Source organism: Trichomycterus rosablanca, chromosome 17 (genome assembly GCF_030014385.1).
Source record: "Trichomycterus rosablanca isolate fTriRos1 chromosome 17, fTriRos1.hap1, whole genome shotgun sequence".
Classification (NCBI taxonomy): domain Eukaryota; kingdom Metazoa; phylum Chordata; class Actinopteri; order Siluriformes; family Trichomycteridae; genus Trichomycterus; species Trichomycterus rosablanca.
Genome location: NC_086004.1, coordinates 27862526 through 27888888, shown reverse-complemented (window position 1 = coordinate 27888888; position 26363 = coordinate 27862526). Strand labels below are relative to the sequence as shown.

Here is a 26363-nt window from a genome sequence, read left to right as displayed (position 1 = left end):
AAAATATACTATAAAATACATAAATAATTATACAATATAAAATAAAAAATATTTATATTAAAAATATACTATAAAATTTATAATATAAAAATTATAAAATATAAAATAAAAATATATTTATATTAAAAATAGAAATTTTTTAAAATTAGAAAATTAAAAATAAAATAAACTTTAAACTGCTGCTTTTAAAAAAATATATTGTTTTTTTTATTTTTTTATTTTTTAATTTTAAAACAATTCTATTTTTAATATAATTATAATTTTATTTTATATTTTGTCATTTTAATAATTTTTTTTTTTTTTTTTTTTTTTTTTTTTTTTTTTTTTTTTTTTTTTTTTTTTTTTTTTTTTTTTTTTATAATATTTTAAGTAAACTTAATGTGCAAAACTGACAAAGAACAGTTGTGCAAGAACAACTCATCCCTAGAAATACACTTAATTAATAAAAACGGTGGCAGTCTGGTCCCACTGAATGATCTGAATACGGGTGCGCCTGACTGACTGCAGCTGGGAGGTTTTGTGTTGATTTAGATGCTTTAAAAAGCTGCACAAGCATTTTATCACACTGTTTATATCATGCCATGATTCTCCTGCACACATATGCAGCTTAAACTCCAAGTAAAGTAATGTGCAATGGAGAGATTATACTGAGTATTAAATATGTATTTCGAGTAGTAGGGTTCAGTTTACTGTTATATCTCTTTTTGTTTGTTTGTTTGTTTGTTTGTTTGTTTGTGTATTGTCTATTTATGTCTTTATTTTATGTTTATATACCTTTTTCTATACTATTTAACTAGATCTAGAATATGTCGACACCTGCACTAAGAGAAATTCCTTGTTTACCTGGTACTTGGTGAATAAATAAAGATTTTGATTCTGGTTCTGATTGTAATCTTGGGGTGGTGATGGTGCCACTGTGGTCTGTGGTGTTCAGACTGGGTGATTGTTGTCCTGCTGCGTGTGTATAAGTGCTCTGTTATTAGTACTGACTCAGTCTGTCCCAGTGAGGAGGTAGAAGCTCAGGACTGGTCATTAGAGGCCACTGGACTGTCCAAAAACTGTCCTCATTACTCATAACTAGGGCTCCACTACATTCACTGGACAATGTGCACAGCATTGATTGGGAGATTTCCAAACTCAGTCGTGTTTTTAGCTGCTTTAAACTTCGACATCTGGGACATTCTGACTAAGCGATTGCTAACTGAATTGCTGTAGGATTGCCAGGACGCCTCATAGTGCAAATTAACCAGTAAACGTGAAGCACTTGAACGCTACACGAATGAAAAACGTTAAATCACTAAACACAAACATTAAAGTTTGGGGCCGCAATTTTTACGGTGGTGAATTATGTCGAGCTTTAGTTATAAAGTTCATGATACAGGTACGTTCACGCGTTCTGATCCGTGTGTGTTTTTTGCTCCCGAATGCTTTCGACTCGTCGTCACACAGCCTCGGGCGGGAATTATTACGAGCTTTTGTTGATCTAATCTGTGTATATAAGGTTCCTTTCTAAGGAAGCCGTCATTTATTGTGTCGTGCTTCAACTTGTCAGTACAGATGTTGTTATTCCAGCGGTATAAACACTACCTCGCTCAGGCTGCCGTTATCCACGCCGCTTTAATCTCTCGACCTGACGGGGAGCTTCTTATAGCTCAGAACGCGCCGCTGTGCTCGTAACGCACGCCGAGTCGAGTCGCTTTGCTCCTGCCAGAGCCGCTCTGGTTGATGATGATCAATGATCCGTCATTTCTGCTGCTGCAGGAGATGAATAATGAGGAAACTCGGGGTTGATCCTCGGTGTGAGGTTTGTTCTGCAGGTTTTTTATGGTGGTGGTGCAGGAACGACCCCACAGCTAATGTCACCACTGAAACAGCACTGAAATAACAAGGCTGAAAAAAAAAACTGGTGATCTCTCTACACCAGGGGTGTCAAACTCACGGCCCGCGGGCCAGATCCGGCCCGCCGCGTCATTTGATCCGGCCCACGAGAGCTTAAACGACTGTATGATTGTTGTTTTGGTTTGAGTCGTTACAGAGACGCGCTTATAATTTAATGCGCTCCTGCGCCTTTAAGAGACAACGTGACATCGTAGTCATGGCAACTAACTTTAACCTTCGCTAAGAAGCCATGTGACTTTTACGGCAAAAGAACGCGGGGTAGCGTAGTCAGTAATGTAAACAATAATAAATAAATACAAATAATTATCTTTCAGTATAATACCCAAACATCGTCTGTAAGTAGTGGCGTTTATATTCTCAGTTGTTAGTAAATGTTTAGTGAGTATATCACAGCGTTTTAGTTACAAATTTACCGTAATTAAATACTGTTGTTACGTTACTATAGCAATTAGTATCTTTACACACAATTTTAACTCGTTATTTTACGTTTGGTTAAATCTCATATTGTACCAGATGTAACACTTGACTACAGCTGTGTGCTTTTTACTGTATTAAGTTCTTTATTGTTTTTATTGTTTGTATTTTTACTTCATTTTGATGCACACAGCTGGGGAGCAAATAAACCGACTGTATTCTGAAGAGAGCTGTCTGTCTGTCTGTCTGTCTGTCTGTCTGTCTGTCTAGCTGAGAAAGGGGGATAAACTATTAGTGAGGACAGAATGATTGTCTTAAAAATACACTGTAAAATCCTAAACAAACTGCATCTTTCAAAGTGCAGGCTGATTTTGTGACCTGCAAAGTGACACATCCCACCAGTAGATGATGTTACACATATTTACACATGATCCTAAAATGTACAAGAAAATAAGTACGAAAATTAAGCATAAGGAGGAAATGTAATGAAAGTGAAAACAAGTTTGTGCTTCAGGAAGAGAAACCGGTGCGTCTCTTGTGTTATGAGGCCGTGTCTGTGGTAAAGTAGGACAATATAAATGCAGAATTCGGCCTCCAAGAAAAACAGCAATGTGACTGCAATCACAGCAGGATACGTTACAATCGGCCCTTTGAGGGCCACCATAATGCTGATGTGGCCCTCGGTGAAAATGAGTTTGACACCTCTGCTCTACACAGACGCATTTTACATCATCCTACACTCCTGAGAAGAGGGCGTGTCTAAATTCTTAGATCCCTTAAAACGCTCCTACTGATGCGCCTTAATTCTGAGTGATGATCTGACTGAATAACGAGGGAGCGTCCGACGCCTCCTCAGCGCTGAAGGCAATCCCAGCATTCAGTGCGGCACGACTTCTCTCACAAACAATGACAAATATGTCGGACGAATGCGGAGCAACCAACGGAGTTCTTTTCAAATGTAATAAATTCTCATTGATGTTTAATTTGTATAAAGGTGCACACGTGTGTTGAACCGTTTTCGGTACACGGAGGGAGACGTTAGCTGGCGTGCTAGCGGGTTGTGCCACCTGAGGCTAACTGTGTTAGCTTAGTTAGCTAAAACTGCAGTGACGTAATTGCCGTAATCTCTATCTAAGTCGTGCGTCTAAATAATCTGCCTCATGAGTTTGATGTCTGATTAGAATCCTCTCTACTGAGGCAGCTGATCAGGTAGCAGTAGGCAGCGAGGCAGCTCACTAGGTTTCCAGACAGACCCCTAAATGAACAATCACTTCGAAACCACCAGGTTAGCTTACATGCTAACAAAGAGACACGACTGGCATGTAAAACATCTCACAGTTTCACATTAGACCTCTCGGAGAAGTCCGTCTTACGTGGGACGGGAGCGAAAGTGTGTAGCACTGTCGCCTCACAGCGAGAAGGTCCTGGGATCGATCCCTAGGCGGGGGCGGTCCGGGTCCTTTCTGTGTGGTGTTTGCATGTTCTCCCCGTGTCTGTGTGGGTTTCCTCCGGGTGCTCCGGTTTCCTGGAGATACAAAATTGTCCATGACTGTGTTTGATATAACCTTATGAACTGATCCTGTCAGGAATGTAACCAAAGTGTAAAACATGACGTTAAAATCCTGATAAACAAACAAACAGACTCACGTGGGACGGAATGGACGAGCACATGAAGAGAAAACATGTCGGGATGCATGAAGGAGCAGAAGCTCAACAAATAAATGCAATTTACGCATCAGTCCCTTGTGCTACACGAACGGTATCATGTTTGCTACGTATCATTTTAAAGCAACACGTGGTCACACAGTAAAAAAATACAATCTGTACGTCTTGAATCATCATGCACAATCTACATTTTCTTTCTGAATTACGAGGTGACTAAACATTTCCACCCGTAGAAACGCATCTTTCCTTCCAGACTCAGGATTCCAAACACTCAGGATTTTCGGCTGCGCACTGTGGCTTTCTTGTCCCTAATCTCTCATGCGAGGTTAGTTTTGGGAGGGCAGCGCGCTCTCGGAGGGGAGAGGCAGGGGACACGGCGTGCCAGCCAGTGCAACCTGATTTCCTCAGACATGCAGCTCTGCGGCGGCCAAGATCAGCAGAGCCGCGAGGACCTCAGATGAACTTGGAACGTCTCCCGAATTAATAGGGAAGAGAGGCCGAGATGATGATGATGGCTAAAAATAAAAAGGACTGAGGCGTGTTTACCGTGGCTCCGCTGTGTGTGGGTGTGTGTGTGTGTGCGCCTGACTGAGATCTATAAAAACACGATGCTGCTCGGAACAGTCTGTAGTTCAGTAGTAAGTAGCTGTGTGTGTAGATGTGTAAACGACTGAATATTAAAGGTCAGAATTTAATACTCATGTGCTGGAAACTGCAGTCAGGTGCCACAGGAGCTATAAAGGTTCTGTTGTGTAGCAGAAACTCAGATATTACCAGATAGTACCAGAACTCGTTACTACTGGAGTGACCTTAAATGGGCGGCAGACAGGCAGTGTGAGTGACGCACGACACGGCGGGTCCGTGAGACCTGGTTTGAACCTCGTCTTTGTTTACTGTCCGAGCTGCTTGGTGTGTTTTTCCGAACACCAGAAGAAAACCTTCGGGCAGTTGTAGCCTGGTGGTTAAGATATACTGGACTAGTTATCAGAAGTTCGACTATACAATGATCAGCCATAACATTAAAACCACCTCCTTGTTTCTACACTCACTGTCCATTTTATCAGCTCCACTTACCATATAGGAGCACTTTGTAGTTCTACAATTACTGACTGTAGTCCATCTGTTTCTCTGCATGCTTTGTTAGCCCCCTTTCATGCTGACCACCACAGAGCAGGTATTATTTAGGTGGTGGATGATTCTCAGCACTGCAGTGACACTGACATGGTGGTGGTGTGTTAGTGTGTGTTGTGCTGGTATGAGTGGATCAGTTTTTAAACACCTCACTGCCACTGCTGGACTGAGAATAGTCTAGAAGGTCTAGAAGATGACCGACTCAAACAGCAGCAATAGATGAGCGATCGTCTCTGACTTTACATCTACAAGGTGGAACGACCAGGTAGGAGTGGACAGTGAGTGGACATGGTATGATCCACTTTTACCAGCACAACACACACTAACACACCACCACCATGTCAGTGCCACTGCAGTGCTGAGAATGATCCAGCACCTAAATAATACCTGCTGTGTAGTGGTCCTATGGGGGTCCTGACCATTGAAGAACTGGATGAACGCAGGCTAAAAAGGTATGCAGAGAAACAGATGGACTACAGTCAGTAATTGTAGAACTACAAAGTGCTTCTATATGGTAAGTGGAGCTGATAAAACCAGGAGGTGGTTTTAATGTTATGGTTGTAAATGTCACATGTTGCATAAAGTTGCCCCAACGGACCCGTGATGCTTTAATCCGAGACTCCTGTATGAAACGTGATCGGTTGTGCACCAGCCGAACGTCGAGTCTCAGGTTTAATCGACACGACAGGAGCTCAAACGACGTAGGAGAAAAAATGCTGCGCATGCAGAGCGAAACCTTCCGCAGCTCATCCAGTGCAGCTGTTTAATATTCCAGCTGTTGTGACTTCCAGGACAAAATCTGATGCAACAGAAAGGAAATGTTGAAACGTTTGTGCAGTGAGAATTAACCCGTGCTCACACTTGCTGGCAGATTTGGGACGGTGGGACCATATGATGGAATGGAAACCAGTATTCAGCCACTCATTGTTTTTAGTGGAATATATTTCCAGTGATTTTATCCACCAACGAAAAATTACCTCTCATCTCATGTCGCTTAATTTATCTTCAGATTTTATCATTATTAAATACTCATGTAAAGAGGAAGACTCTGGATGTGTCTGAGAACGTAGTGAGCTGCCTTGCTGCCTACTGCCTACCTGATCAGCTGCCTCAGTAGAGAGGATTCTACTAAGACATCAAACTCATAAGGCAGATTATTTAGACGCACGACTTACGTCACCGCACTTTTAGGACATGCTGAGGCGGCACAACCCGCTACCACGCCAGCTAACGTCTCCCCCCGTGTACCGAAAGCGGTTAAACTGTCCCTGACACGTGTGCACCTTTAAACAGATTAAACATCAATGAGAATTTATTACATTTTAAAAGAACTCCGTTAGTTGCTCCGCATTTCATCCGTCCTCCACGTTTGTAGTTTTTTTGTGAGAAGAGTCGTGCCGCACTGAATGCTGGGATTGCCTTCAGCGCTGATGAGGCGTCGGACGCTCCCTCGTCATTCAGTCAGATCATCACTCAGAATTAAGGCGCCTCAGTAGGAGCGTTGTGAGGGATCTGAGAATTTAGACACGCCCTCTTCTCAGGAGTGTAGGACGATGTGAAATGCGTCTGTGTAGAGAGATCGCTCACTCGGTTTTCAGACAGACCGATCTCGGCGATAGTGGACTAGCGTGTTAGACCCCTCTTGTCCTACAGACCTCATTCAGTCACCATTTACTGCAATACCCTGCATTTCGGTTGATTCCACTAGATGGCGCACTCCAAACACTGCCCACCTTTGCTAAAGCCAAGTCGATACGCTGGCTAAAAAGGGTGGTCAAGAACACGGTTCCCATTTAAATAGCGTAATAGGGTAGGTAGGTAATCTTTACTTCTTAGATAATGAGTTTTACTTGTGAATTATGTGTAGTATTATTGTATGATTATATATTATTATTATTATATATATATATATATATATATATATATATAGTTCATCCCTTCGACTGCTACCAGCCCGGCCCGGCTGTCACATTTTAAAACCCAGTGTGGCCCTTGAGCCGACAACTTTTCCCACCCCTGTTTTACCCTGTTCCTCTCCAGCTTCACTGTGAAGCTCAGACGTATCGTTTCAGTTTTCACTCGTCTTCCTCTGCTCTGAATTGAACCCCAGGCGTACGTGCACGTATCAGGAGGTCGTTTTTTCCGGCCCGCAATCTTCCGATCGGCGGCTTTTTTCCACAAATAAAGGCCGTTTGAAGGAAAATGCCTCCGGTGGGAACTCGCTGCTGGTGCTCACATGGAGGTTATCAACGTTTATACAACCTTCAACCTTCACTGATTCCATCACAGGAGTCACAGTGCCGTGTGCATTTTCACTTCTGGTTTAAAAGTTACGCCGGTTATGCACGTTTTATTAGTTCATTGTGTGTTTTAGCAAAGCTTTATCCTGGTCAGGGTTGCGGTGGGTCTGATTCATCGGGTGAAAAGCAGGAAAAAACCCAGACAGGGCAAACACACACACACACACACACACACGTACACACTCACGTAAATGTACACTGATCAGCCATAACATTAAAACCACCTCCTTGTTTCTACACTCACTGTCCATTTTATCAGCTCCACTTACCATATAGAAGCACTTTGTAGTTCTACAATTACTGACTGTAGTCCATCTGTTTCTCTACATCCTTTTTAACCTGCTTTCACCCTGTTCTTCAATTCTCAGGACCACCACAGGACCCCCACAGAGCAGGTATTACTTAGGTGGTGGATGATTCTCAGCACTGCAGTGACACTGACATGGTGGTGGTGTGTTAGTGTGTGTTGTGCTGGTATGAGTGGATCAGACACACCATGTCCACTTACTGTCCACTCTATTAGACACTCCTACCTGGTTGTTCCACCTTGTAGATGTAAAGTCAGAGACGATCGCTCGTCTATTGCTGCTGTTTGAGTCGGTCATCTTCTAGACCTTCATCAGTGGCCACAGGACGCTGCCCACGGGGCGCTGTTTGCTGGATATTTTTGGTTGGTGGACTATTCTCAGTCCAGCAGTGATAGTGAGGTGTTTAAAAACTCCAGCAGCGCTGCTGTGTCTGATCCACTCATACCAGCACAACACACACTAACACACCACCACCATGTCAGTGTCACTGCAGTGCTGTACTGTGTAGTGGTCCTGTGGGGGTGCTGACCATTGAAGAACAGCATGAAAACAGGTTAAAAAGGTATGTAGAGAAACAGATGGACTACAGTCAGTAATTGTAGAACTACAAAGTGCTTCTATATGGTAAGTGGAGCTGATAAAATGGACAGTGAGTGTAGAAACAAGGAGGTGGTTTTAAAAACAAACCTCATGTGAAACTTTACATAAGCAGAAGATTCGGTGCTTCCTACATGGCTGTTAATTTGCAAATTAAAACCAATGAAACCAGTTTTTCTGTGGCGGATGTTTCTTCTCATCATCTGAGTAATTTGCAATAAAATAATACTTAAAGATCTTTGGCAAATAGCTCCCAGCTCAGAGTGACTGACTGATCTGTGTGTGGATTCACTCTCGCGGGGGTCGTTCGAGTTCACGTGAGCTGTGGACGGACAGGAAAATTATACCTGCGTTTGTTTTGACCACAGATCGTCACCACAGACTGGTTTTAACTCTGGACGTTCTTCCCGGTTCGTTCCCTTACTGCGATCACGCCGACCGACCCTGGAAATGGCGAACGCGCCGAGCCTCAGGAGCCGCGAGCACGGAGCGGGCGGCGTTTTTAAATGTAGGCCATCGCTTTGCTAAAGCTGGTGTTTTCCTGGCTGCCGCTCTGACCTGAATCGCCCCCTCCTTCTCTTTTACAATGCTTTCTTATTTAGAATGATAGCACAGCCGCTCTGCAGGCCCGACTGGAATCTGTGGACTGGATTTGTGTGTAAGCCGGGCTGGGATCTGGATTTGTTGTTTTTGTGTTTTTACGTCACAGTGTTTTTACTCAGTAACGTTTCTGGCTGCTTGGGCGGGGCGTTATGACCAAAAGTTTGTATCACGGTATTTTTTAAGAGTTTCACGGTATATCACAGTATTTTTCTGTATCTGTGGCTGATTTGACTGTCATAAGTACATAGAATATAAAGCATTTTAATTTCACCATGTATATAATAAAGGTTTTGAGGACTATAAGCTTTGCCTGGCCCCACAAAATGACACAATATATGATGGTATCAGTATGCGTGTAACAGGTGCAATAAATACCATTTTTATTGTTTATTTAATATTAAAGTATTATACAAGTACCCATTAAAATCACATTTGCAAACTCTACTGTACAACTTGACCTCTGGTCTGTTGTTGAAAAGTGGACGACTTTAAATCTCTCTGATTCCAGTTCTCTTATAACGTTGGTTTATCGACTAACCTGAAGTATTTTCGCGCCGTTAGACAGACCTGGAATCCAGTATTTTAATTATTGCCCTGAGGAGTCGTGACCTTGCGTATGTGGATCGTTACTGCGGTCGTAATGTCGTTGTTTGCAACAGACGTGGCTCGACAAATCGTGCAGTATATAATGTTTAAAGTCTGTTCTAAACTGCAGACACTGCTCATTTCTTTGGTAGGTTCTTCTGTTGCATATTTGGTCTTCCTCTGTTCATCCTCCATCTGTTTTTGTTTATTTTTTCTTACCATATTGAGGAAACCTCTCTCATCTGTTAACACTGTCGTGCTTACGCTACCTGACTGACTAGTGAGCTGCACGGCGCTCCATAGCACTTTTAGCGGCGAATAATATTATATGAGTTGCTGCCTATTGAAGCCTACAGCTGTTGTATTAACTGTGCTACAGTTTGGCTTTATATGAAAATCCATACCGTATGGGGAATGAAACCCGGTATACCGAATGTACCGTCATACCGCCCAGCCCTACTTATTACACATGCAGTATTCCAATCAGGAATGATAAAGATTAACCAGTGAACCGATAACCGACAAGGCAGGAATAGGACAGGGTGCCAATCTACCCCCCGACCCCACATCCCTCCAATCATGTCTGTAGACTTCATCCTGGTCAGGGTATGAATCTCAGCGGTGTTGGGCTGATGGATTCGGGTTAAAATGTCGTTTAAATTTATTTCCGACAGCTTTCATTTCCATAGAACGCGGATTTGAGACACACGCTTACCCATGTCTTACTTATAAGTCTGATAAATATGCAAAAGTTTGAGGAAGAAATTGGAACCGGGGTCCAATACCTTTTCTCGTATCTCTTTATGTGCAAATTCTGGAAAGTAAAATACACAAAGAAACAAAAAAACAAAAAAACGTAATCGTTTTATCTCTCTCTAAACTTTTAACCCTGGTGCTGTCTGGCCTCATCAGGGGCGCCGTCCTGTTCTCGACTATATTAAGGATAAGATAGAAACACTGGATCCAGAGGATTAAAAATATGCTATATATACTTAATAACTTATATGCTATATTTCCCCCCCTCAACTTCCCTCATTTACGTCTGATAACGGTTTGGGTTTTAGAGAAGAATGTATTGGTGTATCACCTTGTTACAAAACTCAATTAAAAAGGTAAACTACAAATATTCTGACGTTGTTGACAATAAAAAGGATGAAAATTCCCAAAATGAATTGTTACACAGTTTATCATAGAAATAAGAAGTATTAGGCTCTTACATAATAATCAACATTTCTGACATGCCTCTTTATCAAGGCTTTTTTTCCCTCCACATCACAATATCTGGGGTCGACACGCGACTACGTAAAGTCTGATGTAAATAACGCAGCTCGGTGATTTCCATAAACCCAGCCATGCATTACGAGCTTGAAGCGTGAAACACACAAACTATCCTGGAACGTTTTTTACTTTAAATAAAGACTCCGGATATTTCTGAACCTTTTAATACGTGCTCTATTTTTTTGAAAAGCTGTTTTCTTGTAATCGTCTTTCCATAGTAATCAGGAAAAACAAAGTAATGATTAAACAGAGAACTGCGGGACTGGCTCTCGTTTTCTCTTTCCAATAACACGTTACCAGTTCGGTCGGAAACTCTGCAGCTTTTCTGTTTGTGGAGGCCTGGAGTGAAGGTTCCTCAGAGGCTTATAAAGGTTCCTCAGAGCTGAGACACCATCGTTACTCCAGTCTTGGTGTCGCTGGCGCCTCGGGCAAAACCAAAACACTTGTTAACGCCGGACGATCACTCAGATTTAACAGCAAATCCAGCTCTGGGTCTGAGTGGGTGTTTATTTCTGGATGTAATTGTCAAATGGTACAACCAAGAGGGGTCAAAAATATATAGACACTTTAATAGATCCTTCATATTCTCCTGATTTAACACCACTGTACTTCTAACTGTGGGGGAACCTGAAGGTTGTGGTGTATCATAGAAGCTACACTGGGCTGAGTGGATCAGACACAGCAGCGCTGCTGGAGTTTTTAAATACCGTGTCCACTCACTGCCCACTCTATTAGACACTCCTACCTAGTCGGTCCGCCTTGTAGATGTAAAGTCAGAGACGATCGCTCATCTGTTGCTGCTGTTTGAGTCGGTCATCTTCTAGACCTTCATCAGTGGTCACAGGACGCTGCCCACGGGGCGCTGTTGGCTGGATATTTTTGGTTGGTGGACTATTCTCAGTCCAGCAGTGACCGTTGGGTGTTTAAAAACTCCAGCAGCGCTGCTGTGTCTGATCCACTCGTACCAGCACAACACACACTAACACACCACCATCATGTCAGTGTCACTGCAGTGCTGAGAATGATCCACCACCCAAATAATACCTGCTCTGTGGGGGTCCTGACCACTGAAGAACAGCATGAAAGGGGGGTAACAAAGCATGTAGAGAAACAGATGGACTACAGTCAGTAATTGTAGAACTACAAAGTGCTTCTATAGGGTAAGTGGAGCTGATAAAATAGACAGTGGGTGTAGAAACAAGAAGGTGGTTTTAATGTTATGGCTGATCAGTGTACATTAAACCAACGGAATAAAACTCAGTAGAACTCAAACATTAATAAACCACTAAATTCTCTCTCCCCTCGTTTCCTCCTCAGTGTGTCCGGTTCGTTGTGGGCAGCGGGCGTGTACAGACTCGGGCGAGTGTTGCCACTCTCAGTGCCTGGGCAGCTGCAGCGTTCCCGACAGCGCCACGGCCTGCGCCGCCTGTCAGCACTACTACCACGAGGGTCGCTGCGTGGAGCGCTGCCCGCCGGGCACCTACAAGTTCGAGGGCTGGCGCTGCATCACCCTGAACCTGTGCTCCACCATCCACCTGCCCGGCTCCGATCGGCATGTCATTCACAACCGGGAGTGCCTGATGGAGTGCCCGCCCGGATTCACCCGCCAGGAGCAGAGGTACGAGACATGAAGGTGTAGTTCTGTGGGTTTAATCCTGCCAACAAAGCCCTGGTCCTCAAACCAGTGGGATGATCTGGAGACCAGTCCAAAGCCGTGTGTGGTTATTTTAAGCTCTAGATTCAGTCGCCACACGATCAGCTGATCTGTCTCAGCTTGAGTTTACCGCTGGTACCGAATCACAATAGACCACTATTGTATATATCACTAGTATATATTTATTATTTTATTATATTAATTTCTATGTATATATATTCAGCATAACCAATCCGCTGCGTTCGAGGAGGATATATTTACCTGCTCCACGTCCCCTCTGACACGTGCGCAGTCCTCAACCCCTGATGCAGTCGGCTTCTGCACACGTGTGGGAGGGGGCGTGTGTCAGCTTCACAATCTCCACAATCGGAGTGACGATCGAGATCAGTGGAGATACCACGGCCCCATGTAGAAAACAGGATCCAGAGTAAAAGAGAGACATTTGGAATTGAATGTGCATTTGTGTTTACTACAACTGGATCTGAGCTCTGCGTTCTCTTCAGCATGTTCTGCAGCGCCTGTGACGGCTTGTGTGACAAGATCTGCGAAGCAAAAGTGATCGACTCTGTGGATGCTGCACAGAGTCTGAAGGACTGCACCGTGATCAGCGGAAGCCTGCACATCAACATCCGCCACGGCAGTAAGTCGGCTCCGCCCACTGCTCTCTCGCCGCACCGGCGGGGGTGACGTCTGCGGTCCGAGCAGTTTTGCTACCGTTTATGCTGAATGTTTTTTCTCACTGTGACACTCTTGTTTAGATAACATCGCGTCCGAGCTGGAGAACTTTCTCGGCCTCATCAAAACGGTGACGGGGTACGTGAGGATCCGTAACTCTTTTACGCTGGGCTCTCTGTCCTTCCTCAAGAGTTTGAACCACATCATGGGAAAGGAGCTCTACGAGGAGTAAGTTTTGGTTTTAATGTAGGGGTTAAAGAAATGTGGATGGAAGCCGCTCAGGTGGCGCAGCGGTAAAGTACGCTAGCTCACCAGAGTTGGGTTCCTAGATGCATCGTATCGAAACTCGGCTCTGCCTGTCCGACTGGGTTGGGCGTCAGTATGAACAACGTTTGGCTGTTGTTCAGGGGTTTAGGGGTAGAGTCGGAGCACAGGTCCTCATAACTGGTACGACTGCGGCCCCTGCTGGTTGACTGACGGCGCCTGCACAGGGCTGAGGAATAACACTGAGGGGGGTGTGACCCTCCGTCACACGCGCAGTGTCTCTCGGTGTATGAACTCGGCTCGTGCGGGTGAAAAATGCCGGCCGTACTGATTGCGTGCCGGAGGGGGCGCAAGTCAGTTGAGTGGCGTCCTCAGTCGGCGGCAAAAAGGGTCGAATCAGTATAGACGACACAATCTGGGTAATTGGACACGATTAGAATGGGGATAAAAGTTTGGGGAAAAAATAGATAATTTAAAAAAAAAAGAAATGCGGATGGTTCAGAATAAACCTGAGAACGTTTGTTGTGTCGTATTTAATTCAAACGGAATGAAAAAGTGGACTTGGGTAGGTTCCAGGGATTAAAATGTTCTCATTTCCTGTTTTATATGCAATCTGTTTTAATTAATTAGTCTAATAATCCCTATAGGTATTTTCATATGTCAGCACTGGTCACTTTATTAGAAACATCATACAGATATAGGGTGGAACCCCTGTTGTGCTCAGCTTAAAATGTTAAAACAAATGTTCCTTTAAGGATTCCTCTGCGCATTAACACTGCGACTATCATGTTCTACTACATTTCTTTACTAAATTCAGATCTAGTAACTGTAGAGGCCAAAGCGACTCGAACAAAGCTTAACGTTAAACACAAATAACGTGACTTATTGTGCTAAAACAACGAGCGAGGAATTTCCTTCCTAGAGACACTTATGAGCAGTAATAATGAAGAGAAGTTGAGTGTTTCTGTGTCGTTTTTAGTACATTAAACCACGTTAACCATTAAACTCACAATTTCTCAGAACCTCGAGCTGTAACACAAGTTTAAAAGTGAAACAGGAAGGAAAAACTGTGGGTGTGTTCGAAAACCTAGTGAGCTGCAGCTTTCTAAGTAGAGAGGATTCTAATAAGTCATTGTGTACGCTAACTAAGCTAACAGAGTTAGCCTTATGCCATTCGAACCAATAGGATGTGGTGGCACAGCGCACTAGCATGTCAACTAACATCTCCCTTCGTGTACCGAAAACGGTTAAATTCGCTGACAAGCCCGAATTTGCAAATAAATACACTTGTGCACGTTTGTACAAATTAAAAACCAATAATCATTTATCTACGTTTGAAAATAACTTTGTTTCTCCACACCGTCCGCCATGTTTTTTATTTTTCTGTCATCACTAATGACGCATCGCATGCTCACTCGTTCTTGAGTCAAAATACTGTTGAGATTTTAAGATCCCTTACTAGTGAACATATTAAGGCATCTAGGATTTCAGACAGCCTCCTTCTCGGGAGCGTGCACACGCGTCTACGTAGAGAGCGCACTAGGTTCTTGAACACACCCTGTGTGTGTATCGAACAAGCGTTTTTGGTGGCAGCAGTTTTGACCCAGGTTGTGTTTTTTTATCTCCGTCTCCAGCACGTACGCTTTCTCTCTACTGAAAAACCAGCGGCTTCAGTTCCTGTGGGACTGGTCCCAGCACAACCTGACCATTCGCTCTGGAAAGCTTTCCTTCCGCGAAAACCCCCAGCTGTGCATGTCCGAGATTCGCAAGATGTGGCTGAAGACGGGCATCAGGGAGCGGTTCGAGGTTCAGGACTTTCAACAGAACAATGAACGTGCAAACTGTGAGACTCGATGTCGATGACCTGTAGATCTGCTTTGCTCCGGAATGGTCACGTTTATTACATTAAAGATGTTTTCTTGCAGGTGAAAGCAAGATTTTGAAGTTTATAAGCAACAGCACTGATAGCAACACGATCCAGCTGGTGTGGGAACGGTACCAACCGGAGAATTACACCGGCATCATCAGTTTTGAGGTTTACTACAAAGAAGCGTAAGTCCTCCGCAGCACGACTTCTATTGTTATTTACAGCAGGGAGTTTTCACAAAACAAGCCCCTTTGTGGAGGCTTTACGTTACACTTTGTAAATTACAGTGGGACCAGATTGCCACCATTGTTTTTTTTTTTTTTTTTTTTTTTCTTCTCTTTTTTAATTTTTACCCCTTTTTCTCCCCTTTTAGCGCATCCAATTGTTCAATTAGCATCGTGCTTCCTCTCTGTCTATGCCGAACCCCGCCCTGACGGAGGTGATTGAAGCTAACCCGTATCCCCTCCGAAACACGAGCAGCAGCCAGATGCATCTTTGCCACCCACACATTGACGAGTTTGGCGCCACCTAGCGTTGCATGCGGAGAGACACACCCTAAGGGCACCCTCTCCCATCTCTGTGTAAGCGCCTCCAATCAGCCGGCAGAGAACGCAATCGCATTCTGACAGAGAGAGACCCACATCCGGTACTTTGTCCCACCCCCCACATGAGCGACCGGCCAATCGTTGCTCATATAGCCACTCGGCTTCGAACCGGTAAAGCAAGGCTGGATTCGATACCACGTACTCAGAATCCAGCCCTGGTTGCAGCGCGTTTCTTTTTACCGCTGCGCCACCTGAGCGGCGCCACCATTGTTTTTATTAATTAATTATATTATGATTTGTGTTATGTTTTGATGCATCACTGTAAAACCCTGATTAACAGTAATGTAGAACAAAATGTAATGCGATGGTGAAAGGGGTATATTGCTCAAACGTTTGTAGCTGGATTATTTACTCTTAATAAATGAAAAAGTTGCTAAATATAAAGACATAAATTGTACATAACAGACGGACCTTTTCGTTTTTCGACAGACCTGTCCGAAACCTGTCTGAATTCGATGGGCTGGACGGCTGTGGGACCAACAGCTGGATGACCGTGGACTCTGACTTGCCGAAGAACACAAGCGAAAACCCTAAAGTCCTTCTGGAGGGCCTCAAACCCTTGACGCAGTACGCTATATTTTTAAAGACTGTGACTCTGGTGATGGGCGACCAGGACGGGCACGTCCCCGGGGCCAAGACCGAGCTGGTCTACATTTGGACTAAACCTTTAGGTAAAGAACACGCTCACGTCTCGCTTCTGAAGGTCAGAATCGTGTTTGGTGCAGTTTTACCTCACGTTTATCTTTATTCTCTCTTCCGACAGTGCCGACGCTGCCCGTGGACGTCCACGCCTATTCAAACTCGTCTACCATTCTGGTGATACGATGGTCTCCTCCGACGTCCCCCAACCAGAATAACACGTTCTATTTACTGCGCTGGCAACAGCAACGAGAAGATAAAGAGCTCTACCTGTATAACTACTGCTCCAAAGGTCTGATATGAAACGCATACATACATCATCCTAAACGTCCTCAAACCAAACAGTACCCAGTGGGTCTGTCTGAAAACCTGGTGATCTCTCTACATAGATGCATTTAAGTCATCCTACACTCCTGAGAGAAGAGGGCGTGTCTAAATTCTTAGATTCCTCAAAATGCTCCTACTGAGGCGCCTTAATTCTGAGCGATGATCTGACTGAATGACGAGAACGCGTCCGACGCCTCCTCAGCGCTGAAGGCAATCCCATCATTCAGTGCGGCACGACTCTTCTCACAAACAATGACAAACACGGCGGACGAATATAATGCGGAGCAACCAACAGAGTTCTTTTCAGATGTAAAGTAATTGATGTTTAATCTGTGCAAAGGTGCACGTGTGTCGTTTATTTGCAAATTCGGGCTCGTCAGGGACAGTTGAACCGTTTTCGGTACACGGAGGGCCAGCGGGGTTGTGCCGCCTGAGGATTTTAGAATCCTCTCTACTAAGGCAGCTGATCATGTATGCATTAAGAAGCATGGCAGCTCACTAGGTTTTCAATTAGACCCAGTGTGTAACACGGTTCCCATTTTTGTCATGATAGTCGTCAGTAATCATCAAGAAGTGACTTCTTTTTACTTCTTCTTGCTTCTTAAAGTCTTATGTGAGTGAGAGTCCTCCGGTCAAAGCCAATCATGTCTGTGTAGACTCTTGGCCGGCCAATAGCACCACTGAGATTCAAACCCGGATCTCAGCAGTGGTAGGCTAGCATAACAGACCGCTGTGCCACCCAAGCACATATTTACAAGTCAAAGTAAGAGTAACGTTTTATTCCAAGCAATATGCATTTATACTTTAACTCAAGCAATTATTGGGCCAGGGCGGCACGGTGGCTCGCCTCACAGCAAGAAGGTCCTGGGTTCGATCCCCAGGCGAGGCGGTCCGGATCCGTTCTGTGCGGAGTTTGCATGTTCTCCCCGAGTCTGCGTGGGTTTCCTTCCACAGTCCAAAAACATGCAGTCGGGTTAATTGGAGACACTGAATTGCCCTATAGGTGAATGGGTGTGTGTGTGTGTGTGTGTGTGTGTCTGGCATGCGATGGACTGGCACCCCGTCCTGGGTGTTACTGTGTGCCTTGCACCCATTGAAAAGCTGGGATAGGCTCCAGCACCCTCCTGCGACACTAATTGGATAAGCAGTTAAGAAAGTGAGTGAGTGAGTGAATTATTGGGCCAATTATTGTTGCTTTTGCATCACTGTTTGCGACACCGCTCACCTTTGCCTATCTTAGGTGAATAAGTCTGTGCAGTCTGACTCATTTAAGTGAATTAAAATAAGCTTTTTAACTTCAGGTAAATTATTCTTTTACTCTTCTTTCAGGCCTGAAGACTCCCATCAGACGCTCCACATCACTGAGTGACATCGAGAACAAGAATCCCACCAGTTCAGACCCGGAGGGACAGGACAAAGCTCCCTGCTGCAACTGTGCGAAGACGAAATCAGAGCTTAAACAAAACCAGGACGATATTTACTACCAGAAAGCTTTCGAGAATTTCCTCCATAACTCCATCTTTCGACCCAGGTAAATAAAAAACGCCAGGGGGTTTATCTTACCAGGTTGTGTTTGGCCTCAGACTCAGGGACTCGGGGACAGATAAGCCGAGCGCTTTCCACTACGCTCTCACTCAGAGAGGGTTAGCTCTGCTTGCCGTTAAACCAGCGTCTGTAACCTCAGTGGGTAGGAAAAGGGACAAGGTTTAACTTTTCACCTCAGGCTTTGTGTACAAGTTCTTTGTTTGCTGGAGAAATGTGTTTACTAGTTTACATTTAGGCATTTAGCAGATGATCCATTTATCTAAAGTGATTTACAGTTGTTAATATACAGTGTATCACAAAAGTGAGTACACCCCTCACATTTCTGCAGATATTTAAGTATATCTTTTCATGGGACAACACTGACAAAATGACACTTTGACACAATGAAAAGTAGTCTGTGTGCAGCTTATATAACAGTGTAAATTTGTTCTTCCCTCAAAATAACTCAATATACAGCCATTAATGTCTAAACCACCGGCAACAAAAGTGAGTACACCCCTTAGTGAAAGTTCCTGAAGTGTCAATATTTTGTGTGGCCACAATTATTTCCCAGAACTGCCTTAACTCTCCTGGGCATGGAGTTTACCAGAGCTTCACAGGTTGCCACTGGAATGCTTTTCCACTCCTCCATGACGACATCACGGAGCTGGCGGATATTCGAGACTTTGCGCTCCTCCACCTTCCGCTTGAGGATGCCCCAAAGATGTTCTATTGGGTTTAGGTCTGGAGACATGCTTGGCCAGTCCATCACCTTTACCCTCAGCCTCTTCAATAAAGCAGTGGTCGTCTTAGAGGTGTGTTTGGGGTCATTATCATGCTGGAACACTGCCCTGCGACCCAGTTTCCGGAGGGAGGGGATCATGCTCTGCTTCAGTATTTCACAGTACATATTGGAGTTCATGTGTCCCTCAATGAAATGTAACTCCCCAACACCTGCTGCACTCATGCAGCCCCAGACCATGGCATTCCCACCACCATGCTTGACTGTAGGCATGACACACTTATCTTTGTACTCCTCACCTGATTGCCGCCACACATGCTTGAGACCATCTGAACCAAACAAATTAATCTTGGTCTCATCAGACCATAGGACATGGTTCCAGTAATCCATGTCCTTTGTTGACATGTCTTCAGCAAACTGTTTGCGGGCTTTCTTGTGTAGAGACTTCAGAAGAGGCTTCCTTCTGGGGTGACAGCCATGCAGACCAATTTGATGTAGTGTGCGGCGTATGGTCTGAGCACTGACAGGCTGACCCCCCACCTTTTCAATCTCTGCAGCAATGCTGACAGCACTCCTGCGCCTATCTTTCAAAGACAGCAGTTGGATGTGACGCTGAGCACGTGCACTCAGCTTCTTTGGACGACCAACGCGAGGTCTGTTCTGAGTGGACCCTGCTCTTTTAAAACGCTGGATGATCTTGGCCACTGTGCTGCAGCTCAGTTTCAGGGTGTTGGCAATCTTCTTGTAGCCTTGGCCATCTTCATGTAGCGCAACAATTCGTCTTTTAAGATCCTCAGAGAGTTCTTTGCCATGAGGTGCCATGTTGGAACTTTCAGTGACCAGTATGAGAGAGTGTGAGAGCTGTACTACTAAATTGAACACACCTGCTCCCTATGCACACCTGAGACCTAGTAACACTAACAAATCACATGACATTTTGGAGGGAAAATGACAAGCAGTGCTCAATTTGGACATTTAGGGGTGTAGTCTCTTAGGGGTGTACTCACTTTTGTTGCCGGTGGTTTAGACATTAATGGCTGTATATTGAGTTATTTTGAGGGAAGAATAAATTTACACTGTTATATAAGCTGCACACAGACTACTTTTCATTGTGTCAAAGTGTCATTTTGTCAGTGTTGTCCCATGAAAAGATATACTTAAATATCTGCAGAAATGAGAGGGGTGTACTCACTTTTGTGATACACTGTATATAATGCAGGCAAGTGAGGGTTAAGGGCTTTGCTCAAGGGCCCAACAGTGGCAACCAGGCACATGTGGGGCTTAAACCAGCGACCTTTCAGTTACTAGTCCTGTACCCTACCCACTGAGCCACCACCTTTATTTGTCGTGTTCAGATGACTATAATCTGGCATGCACGTTGGTGCTGATGTACTTTTGGTCGAATCTCAGCCTGATAAATCACTTCCACTGTCCATACTGTTGCTGTGATTGCAGTACAGACCTCAAAGTGCTTCATTTTTAATCATTTCTCCCTGATGAACAAACAAGGCTGCAATTTCCCCCCAATCTTTCTCCCAATTTAGTCATATCCAGTACCGTATCTCACCTTTACTGCTGCAGACCTGGGAGCGGCACGGCGGCTCGGTGGGTAGCACTGTCGCCTCACAGCAAGAAGGTCCTGGGTTCGATCCCCAGGTGGGGCGGTCCGGGTCCTTTCTGTGTGGAGTTTGCATGTTCTTCCCGTGTCCGCGTGGGTTTCCTCTGGGTGCTCCAACTTTGAAATAAAATACTGCTGGATCCCTGGTCACTGTGGGATTACAGAAAATGAAAAAGTGGACCAATTAGCAAGAAGGAACACAAGCGAACAGATAACAGACCTCAAACTCCCACCCTCCGACTTCTTCACTCTAATAACAGTATACATACTAAATCAGTGGCAATCAGAATGGAACTCACAAACCAGTAATAAACTGCATGAAATCTCTCCTGATATAACGACTCATCAAACAACATTTCTGGAAAAACGGACAGAACAAACCTTATACACAAGATGCCGCATCGGACACACCCAACTCACACATTCGTATTTGATAAGAAGAGAGGAGCCCCCTGTATGCAACCTATGTCAAGCTATCATTACTGTTAAACACATTTTCATGAAGTTAAAATCCTAATAAACAAACGAACTGCTGCAGACCTCGTCAGTCTAATTCACAGCTGTGAAAATGCTCCATGAACCGTGAAATTAGCCTTTTCTTTGCTGTTAAATTAAAACTGTATTGTTTGTATTTTAGCGTTTTTCATCCACGTAGCGTTCAAGTCTCTCGCGTTCACTGGCAAATTCGCACTATGAGGCGTCCTAGCAATCCTACGGCAATTCAGTCAGCAATGGCTTAGTCAAATTATAAAGCAGATAAAAACACAACTCGGGAACCGCGTTTGGAAAACTCCCAACCAAGTCTGTGGACGCAGAGAAGGGGTCAAAACACGGACGAGAATTTTTGTTTTTGAGACCTCGCACTGTTGCTGGATGTTCTAGCTTTACATTTAACTGTTAAGGCAGCTGTGCTTTGTGTTGTAGCTTCTATTTAGTCCATTATTCAATTTAAAAAATTTTTAAAAATGAAAACTAAGCACGTTTTCTTGTGAATTTAGTAGGGCCCTAGTCATTACTATCTCACGCCCTTTTGATACGTGTGCAGTCGCCTCTCCGTATCATGCACGGAGAGTCAGGTGCCATCGACCAGCCAGCAAAGGTCCTCATTGCAGCAGCTATAAGGAATCCCCTCCGGTGCTCATCCCTGGACCAGGCGCCCAGGATCCCACCTTGCGAGTTTGAAATGACAACCGCGGTGGGTCAGCGTTTTAGTTTTACCCATGGGTACATAAAGCACTCTGAGCCTTAAATGTACTTTCTGATCGGAGTATATTGAGACCTCGAGGCTGTAACGAGGGAGCACATCTGTATCACGTTACACACCAGCTCTACAGACTTGTGATCGCAGAGACGCACAAACGAGCATTCTGATCTATCAGTGTGTTTGTGCCAGCGTGCTTTCATCCACGTCTGAGCTGATTCATTTAAAATATGCAACATCTGCACTGATTAGGACGACTTTTCAGTGCAGGAATGTAATAATTTGAGGAATCTTGACCCTGAACTGTCTGATCAGTGAAGTGTTCCGTCTGTCTTGATGGCGCCGTCACGATAATCACCGGTGCCAAACACCAAAACACGTCTAGAGCTTGCATAAAACCTTGAGATTAAAGGAAGTGCCTGAGATTTTTTGCGTATTCAGAATTCCCAAGAGAGCGGAAGTCATAGCCATCGAGTCCCAGAGAGCCCCCCTCTTCCAAACCCATCCCCCAAACAGCTTGGACTGGAACGGCTGCCAGGAAAGGCACACTAATAGCATCTGGAATAGTGAAGGAATAAACGGAATATCCCCTCCAGCTGGAGATCAACGAGAGCCGCTCGGCAGGCGGGAGGCCAGTCGGGAAACCGAACCTCTTAAAAGAGAGAAGGGAAGAAAGAAAAGATGCACAGGCTGACGACAGGAAGTGCCGAAAGCCGGAGATGAGAGACTCGGGGATGGCCCGAGGTCATCCGAGGGAAAGAGTCGATGTCGATGAGAATGAGCCGTCAGGTGAAGAGAATAGGAAAAGATTCGGACGAGACTGGACCGTGAGATGTGAACGGGCAGCGGAAATGAGAAACACTCGTTGTTTGTGTGCAGTTCTGAGTCTGAGTGAGTCAGAGGAATGGAAAGCAGCTGCGCTAGTGTGTGTGTGTGTGTGTGTGTGTGTGTGTGTGTATATGTGGGAGAGTTGGGAGACCAGATCATCTGAGGACAGCGTCAATGCTTGATACGCCTTCTTGGAGGGAATTAAAACCGTCTGTCGCTTATCGTCCTCCGACTTTCTGCAATTACGCAACACGTGCCGCTTTTATTCCACGGGTTTTATGAAGCAACGCAGTCGGGTGCAACCAGTGTGTTCACGCCCTTGCTTGCAGACCTTTTGTGCATCCTGACCAGTCGAGGAGTGGACAAAACGTTCAGTGAATGTTACAATAAACAAAACAAAACAATATACACACAAAATACCTTTATTGACCTGAACACTGTTGTATTCAGGTCAATATTGTTTTGGAATCACCTTTAGAGTTGTCGTCACACGGGTCTAAATCTCTGAGACGTCCCCAAATCCCTAAGTCGAAAGTGTTTAAACCAGTCGTACGCACTATTTCGGCTTACGGCGTCCTTCCCGTACACTTTCTTCAGCATTTTGATCGTCTCCGTTGCCGTTTTTCCAATTTAAAACACAATTTAATGTTCAGTGTTTGCTCTGATCCTGTTTGACGGCAGCTTTTCGACAGACAGCGTTTAAAGCAGCGGTCCCCAACTTTTTTTGCACCACGGACCGGTTCATATAACATATGGGTGGAGGGATTTAAAATAGAATAACTGTGCAACTCACAAATGAGCTTTTTTTGCTGCGACGAGACGCTGCTCCCACCTGGGGGTGATATGAGATGATAAACACCCGTGTGTTGGAAATGGAAGCAGTGTTTTCATTGCTGATGTAGCGATCTCTAACTATTTATTCTGTCTGTGCGGCCCGGTAATAAATGACCCACGGACCGGTACCGGTCAGCGGCCCGGTGGTTGGGGGCCACTGGTTTAAAGGACTGACGTCTATAATAGTCAGTAGGCTGTCTTAAGGTAGCACATTTTGACATCTTGTGATGTCCAGTGTTGCTGCTATTCTTTTTAATTTTGTCTCTAGCAGGGCCACTATCCTAATAGCCTAGTGGGCAGATCTGTGGGTTACCAACTGGAAGTTTGTGGTTTTGAATCCTGGCTCTTCCATGCAGCCACTTTTGGGCTCTTGAGCAAGGTTCTTAATGCTCTCAGCTCCAGGGTTGCTGGACAATGACTGTCCCTGTGCTTTAATATGTAGAATTAGCATTTTGTACTGTACACATGTTTATCTATATATGTCAAATAAAGGCAATTATTATTCTGAATTTAAGAAACGCCTGTCAGTTTTCATTAGATTTTTAAAAATCACGGTTGTTACTGTTTTTAAGGTAGACGTGTCTCAATACACATGACTAAGGCCCTACTTAATTCACAACCGTGAAAATCACATCATGGACCATGAAATCTTTTCACATGTAGTGCTTCAAGTGCTTCACATTTACTGGTTAATTTGCACTATGAGGCGTTCTAGGAATCCTACGGCAATTTAGTTAGCAATCGGTTAGTCAAGATGTCGAAGTGTGAAGCATCTAAAAACACGACTTGGGTAACTGTAGATGGGGGGGGGGTGCTTATACGTATTAAAGTGCTGTAATGCTCCTTTCTATTTGTTCATGAGTTTGTACTTACCGTCGGCCGCTCTTCCCTTTCAGACCCGACATGCGTCAGCGCAGGGACCTGTTTTCGGTCGCCAACTCCTCCCACCTGCACTCGCTTCTCGGTTCCATCTCCAGCCTGGCTTTGAGCAACTCGACCCTAGAACCGCCCACGGGAGAGTTTCCCTTCCACGAGAGGCGGCTGAAAGAGAGGAGCGCCGTAATCAGCGGCCTGCAGCCTTTCACCGTGTACCGCATCGACCTGCACGCCTGCAGCGAGGAGATCCTGAAGTGCAGCGCCGCTGCTTTCGCCTTCTCTCGCACCGAACCGGCCGGTACGACTATCGACGTTCTTCCGTTTCCAGTTGTTGTTGACCAGCTGCTCTGCTGTCACTATTGGTCCAGAGGCAAAACTGGGCGGGCACAACACTGGCTTTAGATAAGCTAGAATTTAATTTAGTGGTCATATGATTGGTACAATAATCATTCATTTAAATCTATTGTTGTAAACACAAAGTGCTGTGAAGTGAGTGTCTGTCACTACCGTGTGCATGTTATTGACCGCGTCCTGTTTGTATTTTCCCAGACAAAGCTGATGACATCCCCGGCCAAGTGGCTTGGCAAGTTCTGGACGATTCTGTGTTCCTGAACTGGTCTGAACCGGCGAAACCCAACGGCCTGATCCTGCTCTACGAGATCGAGTTCCGACTTGGAAACGAGGTGCTTCGTCCTTCCATTCTACCGTTAGATGAGTAGGAATGTGTGTGTGTGTGTCAGCCAAGGTGTGCAGCCGTGTAGATTCTGGAGCTCAGGGGGGTGGTTTATACTGGCTTAAAGGAAGGTTTATTGTATTATATATGCTGGTGGTTGATGCATTCTAATGAATTGAGTTTTTCAAGCTATAGCTGCTCCTGGTCAGGGCCAGTTCCAGCGGGAAACACCAGACAGGGCGCAAATCCATCACAGGGCTCAGTCATGTCTGTGTTGGATGCCCAGCCAGCCAATAGTAGGCTAGTATAATAAATTGCGAGAAGGTCCTGGGTTCGATTCCCAGGTGGAACGGGTCCGGGTCCTTTCTGTGTGGGGTTTGCATGTTCTCCCCGTGTCTGTGTGGGTTTCCTCCGGGTGTTTGAGGTTAAACTTGTGAACTGATGAATCTTGTGTGACGAGTTACTACCTGTTCCTCTCATGAATGTAAACACAGAGTGTAAAACACGACGTTAAAATCCTAATAAAATAATAAATAAACAAGTAGTCACCTAGTGATGCAACATCAGTCACACTTGCTGTCCGCATTTCCAAATTCTACCCATAAAAATCAGTCCCAAGCACCAATACATGCCATTATTCATTGTTATTGAGTTGGACGGGTGTATAAAATCAAACCAGGCCTTTATAGCGACAGAATTGTAGTGATTCTTCACCAGCATGTGTTTACACCCAGGTATTCTCGCTGATGTTTGTGTACTGTACTGTGTTTCAGCTGGAGAAGCACGAGTGTGTGTCCCGCTATCACTACAGGAAGCACAAAGGTGTATGGCTGACTAACCTGGGCCCCGGGAACTACTCGACCCGTGTGAGGGCCACCTCGCTGGCTGGGAAAGGTTCCTGGACGGGAACCATATCTGTTTACATCCCACAGCCTGAGCGTGAGTAAACTGGCCTCGTTTCCTGTGTCTCTTTAATTGTGCTGATGCGTATGATACTATTTTCTGGTCTGTATTGATATTAAATGACACCGGTTTTATTTTTCTGTCTGAAAACGCAGGGTTCGAGAACCTGATCTTCCTCATTTTCATCCCCTTCACCTTGTTATTGCTGGTCTTCCTGGCAGTCCTTATGTTCCTGTTCACTAAAAAAAGGTACTCGTTTTAACCCACGCTAGTCCTGTATTGCTATACAGTGAAGGTTTATTTTTAGCCCGGGCTCGTTCTCACAGAAAATGCTTTAATAGCGCGGCGTTGAT

At 44.8% G+C, this 26363-nt stretch overlaps 1 protein-coding gene across 1 annotated transcript in view; it reads left to right on the top strand.

Annotated features, from left to right (window-relative positions):
- igf1rb (insulin-like growth factor 1b receptor) overlaps nt 1–26363 on the top strand; it is an 80999-nt gene that overhangs the window by 42600 nt on the left and 12036 nt on the right. Inside the window, exons 3-14 of the mRNA XM_063013003.1 lie at nt 12098–12398; nt 12938–13074; nt 13193–13337; nt 15008–15216; nt 15299–15425; nt 16275–16516; nt 16609–16776; nt 18141–18342; nt 24455–24732; nt 24984–25117; nt 25881–26046; nt 26166–26265. Coding sequence (XP_062869073.1) covers nt 12098–12398; nt 12938–13074; nt 13193–13337; nt 15008–15216; nt 15299–15425; nt 16275–16516; nt 16609–16776; nt 18141–18342; nt 24455–24732; nt 24984–25117; nt 25881–26046; nt 26166–26265 — 2209 coding nt within the window. The remainder of the gene's footprint in view (nt 1–12097; nt 12399–12937; nt 13075–13192; nt 13338–15007; nt 15217–15298; nt 15426–16274; nt 16517–16608; nt 16777–18140; nt 18343–24454; nt 24733–24983; nt 25118–25880; nt 26047–26165; nt 26266–26363) is intronic.